The 9,421-nt window shown below is 42.2% G+C and overlaps 1 protein-coding gene across 1 annotated transcript in view; it reads left to right on the forward strand.

The window, feature by feature from the left end:
* Positions 1–1,527: 1,527 nt before the first annotated feature.
* The window catches only part of si:dkey-246g23.4 (monocarboxylate transporter 2), an 8,047-nt gene continuing 153 nt past the window's right edge, over positions 1,528–9,421 (forward strand). The window contains exons 1-5 of the mRNA XM_030790820.1: positions 1,528–1,795; positions 3,906–4,166; positions 5,612–5,755; positions 6,096–6,962; positions 8,711–9,421. The exon at positions 8,711–9,421 is cut by the window's right edge and continues 153 nt beyond it. Coding sequence (XP_030646680.1) covers positions 3,944–4,166; positions 5,612–5,755; positions 6,096–6,962; positions 8,711–8,991 — 1,515 coding nt within the window. The 5' untranslated portion in view covers positions 1,528–1,795; positions 3,906–3,943 and the 3' untranslated portion in view covers positions 8,992–9,421. The remainder of the gene's footprint in view (positions 1,796–3,905; positions 4,167–5,611; positions 5,756–6,095; positions 6,963–8,710) is intronic.

Consider the following 9,421-nt stretch of genomic DNA (forward strand, 5'->3'; position numbering starts at 1 on the left):
ATGTTGTGAAATGTAAGCTCGCTCAACGTTTTGTTGGGCGGCAACTTGAGGACAGATTTCTTACTTTGTAATACATGGACATATAAATGATTCACTAATTGTGAGATTAGAAATTGCATAGACTCTACCCATAGCCCCACCGGTCGTTGTCTATCACAAGTCTCTGAGTCTTCCGGTGTGTAATTTAGAAGTTGTTATATGTGTGTATAAACAGAGTTCTTCAGAGTAACTGTAACTTAATTGGGTCCAGATTCTCAGATAAGGTTATAGCTACAGCTAAGTGACATTAGCATTCAATCTAATATTGACTGTGAACCATTAACTGTAATTTATCTTTACCATTGGCACGATAGTCAATGCACATTTCTGTCTATTTATTGATTTACCGTATGAATTTATTGTACTTATTAATTCAGTGATATGTTTATTTAATCATGTTATTTACAGCAGTAGAGTAGTGATGCAGGTTAAAACTGCTGAGGTAAGACATCAGAAAGGCTTGTTTAATGGAGAAGGCTTTGCACATTGGACCCAGAGGTGAATCAGTGTTTATCATTGGCTAAGAGGGCGTGAAGGGGCTAAGGTAACACGGCCTGTAATCGATAGAGTATTTCCCCCGTGCAAGATTCATTCAGTAGTCATCTTGAGCCACCACTGCATGTGTAATCCATTTATACAACAGGGAGCCTCAGATAGAGCGAGAGAGAGCATTGAGTGGGGTTCACAGTTCATTGGTCACCGTGCTGCAGTGGACCCCGGACAGGCTTTACGAATGAACTCGCGTTTGGCCGTAGGTTACGAAACACGTGCGCAGCGACGTGTTCACATGCTGCTCTCGCAGAGCAAACACACCGAGATCCTCGCGTGACTCAGTTCACCAAAAAAAAAAAAAAAAAAACCTCACAGGAATGAACAATAATCCACTCATAAACAGACAGGTTCACGGCGTTTCCGCCCAGGGCGGGTTAGATAATACCTCAGACAGGCCTGTATACTGTCAGCAGTTATGCAATGACGCATTTGCATATATATATATATATATATATATATATATATATGTAAAAAACGTAAAAAATAATATGTAATTCCTTATGATAAATCAGAATAGAAATATATATCAGCATATCAGGTCAGTTCTGTCCATATGTTTCCATAAGCAATGTGGTAATATTTGATGCCTGTGAATTATTACATGAATTATGTTCATTCATCATTCATTTTCAAAGCGCCGCTTATCCATAATTAGGGTCGTGGGGCACAAAGGTGGGGAAACACCCTGGACAGGTTGCCAGTCCATCGTGGGGCATATCAGTTATGTGTAAGGATGAAATTGATTTTATAAGACTTTGTGCATTTTGGTTCTCAGGATCACTAGCTCTTCTTACGACTATGCAAATAGTAGGTTCCTCACTGAGTTCGCTCTTTTCCCTTATCTCTCTTTCCCTCTGCACTCATACACCTCTCTCTCTCTCTCTCTCTCTCTCTCTCTCTCTCACACACACACACACACACACACACACACACACACACACGCAGTGTCATATCAGCGCGGTAGTGTCTCAGTCAGGTGCCACATGTTGTCCAGGTGCATGGCTGGTCTTGTTCACTGGTGACCTTTGTGTTGCTGGAGAGCATGAATAGAGTGGGTCAGACCAAACAGCTCATTATTGTCTCCTGTGTGTCCAACACAGCGGAGAATGGCCTCCGTCAAACTACAGCATCAACAGGACACACACACAGTTAAACCATACGGTCTGCCGCGCCCGCATCCTAACTCCCTCCACATCTCTGAAAGGTAAGAGAAGTGTCACTTACATTTTTTTAATGTCCGTTTTTCTGATCGTTGGTTTCTCAGTGTGATTAGAAAAACATGTGCAATGCAGTAGCAGACTGAGAAATGGAAAAGTTTTGAGAAAAAGCGGATTAACCTTCTCCGAGGACAGAGAGTCAGTCAGGAAAGCCACTCCTGAAGTCTCTGTGTCTCCCATAAACAAAACTGACTTTTGTTGCATTAGTACAAACTGCTGGGGAGTAGCTTCTTTATGTGGGGTTTACTTTAGGGCATTTTACAGTTGGCTTGGTGGTAGTTTAACTAAATTAAAAAAAAAATCTTTGTAGTGTTTTTCAGCAGTTACTTATTACTTTTTTCTAAGCCCAAAGGTGGTGTAGCTAACCACTCTTTGCTGAAATTGTAAGATTTCAGAGACCATTCAAGCTCGTATTATCATTATTAAGGTAGATTAAGACCCAATTAATCATGTGTGAGGATTTTTGTATGATGTGACTGTGATATGCAATAGGCAAAGGGGTCTGATTAGCTCATTTATTATATGCATGTATGTATGTATGTATGTATGCATGTATGTAGGTATGTATGTATGTATGTATGTGTAACCCCAGGGTTGTTTGCACCTCCATTCAAACTTCTGACAGGCAATCAAACTGTCAGACTGTAGAATTGAGAAGAGTGAGTGTGTCACTCAGACTGGTTTGTATTCTGTCGGGGAAGTCAGTTAGGATAAAGGCATCTGCTAAATGAATACATGTAAATGTAAATGTACCTAGTGCTCTTTGCACTGAACTGGGTTCAACTCACAGTAACCTGGATGTAGTAATTGTACCTTTGCTGTTGGAAAACACAGTTATCTGATTAAAAGCAGAGACAGGGTACAACAAAATATTTCCCTTTTGGAGCTGAGCATGTGAGCAAAAACAGAGAAAAACTGGATAGCCAGGTGCAAAGAGACCAGTCATTTAGTTATGTCAAAGTGAACTCTTCTTCTTCTTCTTCTTCTTCTTCTTCTTCTTCTTCTTCTTCTTCACATTATTGTTCATGTGCTCAGTTACAGAGGGAAAATATTTTGTTGTAGACTTTTATTTTCCCTTTTATCAGATAATTGTGTTTCCAAGCAATAAAAGTGTGAGTACTATATATAGGTTACTATGAGCTGATCCCAGGTCAGTGTAAAGAAGATGTGGTACCTCACAGTGGCATACACAGGCAGCTGTACACTGACTCTATCAAAGGAAACGCTGTAAAGTTGCCTTAACACACTGTCCTGAGATACAGTCACCACAGACAGAGTTAACACTGGCCAGTATAGCTGCTTATTCTATGGTTTTATCTAAGACCAATTGCTGTGATCCATTCATTCAGTTCAATACATCACCAAGGCAAAGGTAACTGACTGGCTAATGTGATGAAAATCTTTCTTGAGGTCAATAAATTAATTGCAATGTGGAAATAATATCATTAAATGGATAGAACAACCAAATCAGCACTGAATCCACAGACTGAAGTCATTACTTTCAAAATATGAATCCAACGTAATGGAAGAAAGATTGATTGTTAAACATATGGTGTCCAACGTAAGAATCAATACTGAAATCTAGTATAATGTAATTTATTCTTTTATGGAGACAAATGGTAACTTGGACACTTTTCACAAGTCTAATTAGAGGGATGTTTTTATGCAAGTGTCCATCTCAAATCCAGTTGTCTGCGTCTCCCTAGTCCCATGGCTAGTAAAAGGGAGATAATTAACAAAGGCAACGTGATAGTTAACAATTAGCCCAAAGTCAACCTGACATTACGAGCTAATCATTGACGGACCAACTGTCATATGTACGTGTGCTCTGAGATGGTCCACGGAACCACGCAGATAGATAGCTAGATAGATAGATAGATAGATAGATAGATAGATAGATAGATAGATAGATAGATAGATAGATAGATAGATAGATAGATAGATAGATAGACGAACAAACAGGATTGCTCAGTTTATTTTGGTTTTCCAGCATTTTGTCGGAATGGTACAATCATTTCAGAATAAATGACAGTTCTTAGGTTCTCTGACAGTGAGCTAATGCGGCGGTGTGTTCCCTCTCTCTCTCTCTGACTATAGATGTTTCTCTGATTGCTGATCGTCATCCTTATCTCTAAATGGACTCTTCCATGAAGAGGCATATAACGAAAGCAGCCGCCCCTCCTGACGGAGGGTACGGCTGGTTTATCGTCCTCTCCACGTTCCTCACCTTCGGCCTGACGTTCGGCGTCATCAAGGCCTTCGGGGTGTTCTACGTGGAAATTCACCGTTACTTCGCCACCACGGCAACGGGCAGCTCGTGGATCACATCCATCTCCGTGGCTACCATACATTTTGCAGGTTTGTGACGTTCGACAAGTTTACTGTCAACGAGTTTTGTTTTGTTTTGTTTTTCTTAAATGAGCGTGGAGATGAAGTACATTGGCAAGTTTTGGATGAATATATGGAGGAATAAATGAGTCAATGCCACATCTTTGCCAACGTTTCTCTGTTTAACAAGACAGTCCTGGCAGATAATGGCAATGCAGGTATTGTCAAGACACTGTATTTTGGTACATTATGGTACATTATGGTGTATGTTCCATCATTTTGACAAAGGTCATATTTAATGAAAGTTGACATTTTTTTGTCATGTCAACATCCACTCTAATCTCTGGACAACACACCTTGTTCCCCTGTGAAGATATCTCAGTCAAGCTTAAAAACTGTGTTGTGGGTCGAAATCCCACCAGATCCTCGTGAGCTTTCATACTGGATATCTGAATGAGTGTGACAAGGATTGCACCTAGTTATGCTCTCCATCACTAGGGGGCAACCACAACCACAGCCTACGCTCTATGAAACCACGGCCTGATGAAATCAGGGACAGCTCGCTGCTGATTTGTATTGTGTGAATCAAAAGTCTGCAAATGTCAAGGCTGAAATGTGCGGACCCAATCTGAGCCAGTTTTTTTTTTTTTTTTGCCCTCATGCCTTATCTGTGTAATCAGTGAGTGAGTGAGTGGTTGTGAGGCAAATCACAGTCCAGCTTGGTGCAATCTCTTGACATTTATAAAAGTCATGCTCCTGAGACCACGGTTAATAAAGGAACAGGGCTTTTGACTGCTATGGTTAAGTACAAAGAGTTCCCAGAACGCTCCCAGATGCACTTTCAAACAACATGTGTGCTTGATATATGATATGATAAATGTATATATATATATACACATACATACATACACACACACACACACACACACACACACACACACACACACACACACATATATATATATATATATATATATATATATATATATATATATGTATATGTATGTATGTATGTATGTATTTGTGTATGCGTGCATGTGTGTGTATAAATATATATATATATATGTGTGTGTGTGTGTGTGCGTGTGTGTGCGTGTGTATATATATACATATATATGTATATGTATATATATTCAGCAGTCTATTATAATGTATCTTACAGTACACATATATACCAAAAAATGTGCTGACAGTGTCTCTTTTTTCACCAAACATGTATTTTTAGATCTTTCTTTATACTGAAAAATGCATGATTTCATATACACATAAACGCATACAAAAGTAAAACTGTAATAATTGTATGTGTGTGTGTATGTATGTATATACCGTGATATATATATATATATATATATATATATATATATATATATATATATATATATATATATGACACATGTGCATACATAGACTGTTGATGTCCTGTGGATGGACCGTGTCATTCAGAGTCTTATCTCTCGTGTGTGTGTGTGGAGCAGCTCCGGTGGGCGCTGTGCTGAGTGCCAGGTTCGGTCACAGAGTGGTGGTGATTGGGGGAGGGCTCCTGAGCAGCGTGGGAATGGTGGCAGGAGCTCACGCCCGAAACCTGATGGAACTCTACTTCACCGTCGGCTTCCTGACAGGTCCGTTAACCGTTCTGAAACACGAAATACGCACCGTGGTCATGCACAAGTCTATGAACAAGTGGATGTATAGTCTACTGACAAGTATAGACAAGTATATAGTACACACAGTATATACAGCCTTCTGTCCATGGGTCACCACCTTGCAATGGTAGATAGATAGATAGATAGATAGATAGATAGATAGATAGATTTAGACAGAAAATATAGAAAATTAGACTTTTGTCCCCCTATTTCTCTCTATCTCTGTTTCTCTCTCTATCTGTTTATTTTTCTCTCACGTTCTCTGGCTCTGTTGTTTCTGTCTCATCATGTCCATTCTGTGTCTGGGTCCATGCAGGTTTGGGTTACGCTCTAACCTGGACGCCGACGGTCACCATGTTGGGCTGGTATTTTGAGTGCCGGCGGCCCATGGCTAATGCTCTGGCCAGTGCAGGAGAGTGCATCATCACCTTCCTCTTGACGCCTCTCTTCCAGTTCCTCGTGGACGAATACTCCTGGAGAGGGGCCATGCTGGTTCTGGGGGGCCTACAGCTCAACCTGTGTGTGTGTGGAGCTTTGCTGAGGCCACTCGGCCCCCCCCAGAAGGTCCAGTCTATAGAGGCTACAGCTGAAGAGGGGTGCGACCCAGGGCTGGAGGTCCATCCCCGATCCAACTCAGGCTCAGGGGAGGCTGTAAGCAACCCATCTTCAACCAAGAGAGAAGATGGCTCTCAGCTCAAGGACAGAATCCTCCAATACGTGGACTACACGCTCATCACGAACGCGCGCTTCATGGTCTACTCGATGTTTGGCATCTTCGCCGCGTTGGGTTTTTTCGCGCCGGCTCTTTTCCTGGTGCCGTACGCTCAGAGCCAGGGCGTGGAGGAGTACCAGGCCGCCGCGCTGGTGTCCATCTCCGCGGTCCTGGACCTGACGGGCCGCCTGCTCTTCGGCTGGGTCGCCAACCTACGGTTGGTGGAAACGGTTCAGCAGCTGACGGTGACGGTGATCGTCCTGGGCGTGGTTCTGCTCCTGTGCCCCCTGGCCACGACCTTTGCCCAGCTGGCCGCCTTCAGCGTCGTGTACGGACTGGCGTACGGTGCCACGGTGTCCATTCACATAACGGTGCTGGCAGAGGTAGTGGGTGTGAAAAGGTTCGGCAGTGCCCTGGGGTTCTTCATGCTCATACGCAGCAGCGGGGGGCTCCTCGGACCACCCATAGCAGGTCGGTACCAGTATCGGTGTTAGGCAATGTCAAAGAAGTCATTTTTCTTGGGGGGGGGGGGCGGGAGGAGTAGCTTTGATATCTGATGTGGGCTGTTTGGAGCTGTTTTGTGAAATGTTTTTTTATCGCAGAGATCTTGTGCACGTTTACCCTTCCGATTTTCCTGAATTATCACAATTTCCTGTATATATTTTTTTTTACAATACCCAGACTTTTTTTTTTTTTTCAGAAAAACTCTCTTTACATAATCCAAAAAATATATTATCAGATTCCAAGAACTTTCATCTTACTTTGTGGCTGTTATGAATCAACCGAGTTCAACAAAAAATGTCCTTTCTGAAGTTCTAAAGGTTTCCATCATCGTTTAATATACAGAAATACAATATTTCCCTCTCTTAAAATGGACTGTCCATTTAAGACATATATCATTGTTCTTTCTGCCAGTGTGTTAATTTCATGGATTACTGCTCTCTGGATAAATGGTTTTCTACTCGTTTGGAATAGCCACTCCTAACTCACTCCACGCTCCAGCACCTATGCCCACATTCAAACCATTTCATAGATGGTAATTCCAGCCAAGTCCACGGCATACGCGTAGCGTCTATCACAAACTCTATAGGGACAATTCATCAAAGGCCCCCTACACCAAAGCTGCAAATTAATCAAAGTGTAAACTTCAAAAGACAGGCACACCAACCTATGCATACAATACGCCATGAGTAGCAGCCACATACCAGGCAAACAAATGAGCTGGCCACACCCATCAGGTTTGTTTGGGCTGAGGTTTTCGAGATGTTTTGTCGCTTCCGGTCGAAACGATTTTTTCTTCTGAACTTTTTTCACGCTTGTAATAAATTTCGCTGCGCTTCAAAGAAGCGTTCCGCAGCCAGAACCCGATTCAACCGCCGACGCCGATTCAACACCAGTAACAAATCAAGTAAAACTTTCTAATTTCTCTAGCTGTGGTCCCTCAGCCAAAGAAATATCAAGCTTTGGCCATAAATCGACGAAAAGACCGCTAAACGTTTTTAAGTGTCGTTCCAAAAGACGAATACACAGTTAAAATGCCAAACCAGTCCAAAAGACTGATGTGCCTTTACTTAGTTTTGCATAGTTTTCCCTATAAGTGAGGAAGGGGAGATAGAGAGGGAGGGAGACTGGATTTCATTTTTGCTCTGACTGTGTCAACAACGTGGCCCGCCACATACCATAACGTCCTCGTTTATTAGGCCATGAATCGTATATGTTGTTTTGAAAAGGAGGCTGATGTTGTTTTGTTCCAGAAAAAAAAAAAAAACCCCACACACACACACACACAGTTTCTCTACAGCAGTCTGAGGGAGTTTTAAGCTTTAACTGATCATTTCCAGATTGCTCTAATTCTCCTCTTCGTTTAAAACATCATTCTCCCAGCCAGTACCTCTGTGACATTCTCTGAGATCCATACAATTGCAATTTATATGCTAATCATTCAGTGCCATGTACCTAAATAAGATCAACAGGGGGGAAGAAGGAGAGAAAATTAAATTTGGCCAGTCTCAAATTTATCATACGCCAGTTACTCAGTGGCTGTGAAACATTTAGGAGAGGCATATTATGTACTTTAGGTTGTTTGTTTGTTTGTTTTATGCTTTTTTTTTTATTAATTTAAGTACTGCAAAACTACTTCGTCTCATGTGTTACGCTGTTCGAGTTTTGTCTTTGACATGACCTTACAAACAGAATACCATCTCTCTGTTTTTTCGCAGGGTTTTTCATTGATAAAATGAGCGACTACGGAACAGGCTTCCTGATGGCGGGCGTGGCCCTCATAGTCTCCGCCTTGTTCCTGTTACTGCTGCACCAGATGAACAGGCGTGGCCGGGGGGCGCAGAAGGGTGAAGATGTGCCACCCGATGACGAAAAGGGGACTGATAACCTGAAGAACTGGGACTCTCCTGACCAGAAAGAAGATGAGCGCAGTAGAGAGAGACAGGATAAAGAACAGTGGGAGACAGAGGGGCGGGAGACAGGTGCCACAGACAGATGACGGCTATTTCAGTACACGTTTGGAAACCTTGATATCTGAACGTCACAACATTGCATTTTTACCAATTTACACTGCTTTTCACAGCTACGAGACACAAGATATCTATAATTAACACACACCAATGCACACATGAAACTCATCAATTGCAAATCTGTAAGCACAGTATCCATGAAGACAGGGGTCACGATGTTGTCGTATGTAAATCCACAAGAACCCCTCTCACAAATGTAGAGTTGGCCCAAGAGTCTGTTTCACACTGACGTCCAATAGAAATTCCTGGATCTGTGGTACGAGGTTCCATAGGACCAAGCTGTATCAATCTGCAGTCCAGTGATAAAGAAACTACAGATGGAAAGACTGGAACAATGAGGGACTAGGTGGCTCAGACAGACCACAATGTTCCTCATCATTCAGAATAAACAAGAGGTGG

Source organism: Chanos chanos, chromosome 13 (assembly GCF_902362185.1).
Source record: "Chanos chanos chromosome 13, fChaCha1.1, whole genome shotgun sequence".
In the NCBI taxonomy this organism is placed as follows: Eukaryota; Metazoa; Chordata; class Actinopteri; order Gonorynchiformes; family Chanidae; genus Chanos; species Chanos chanos.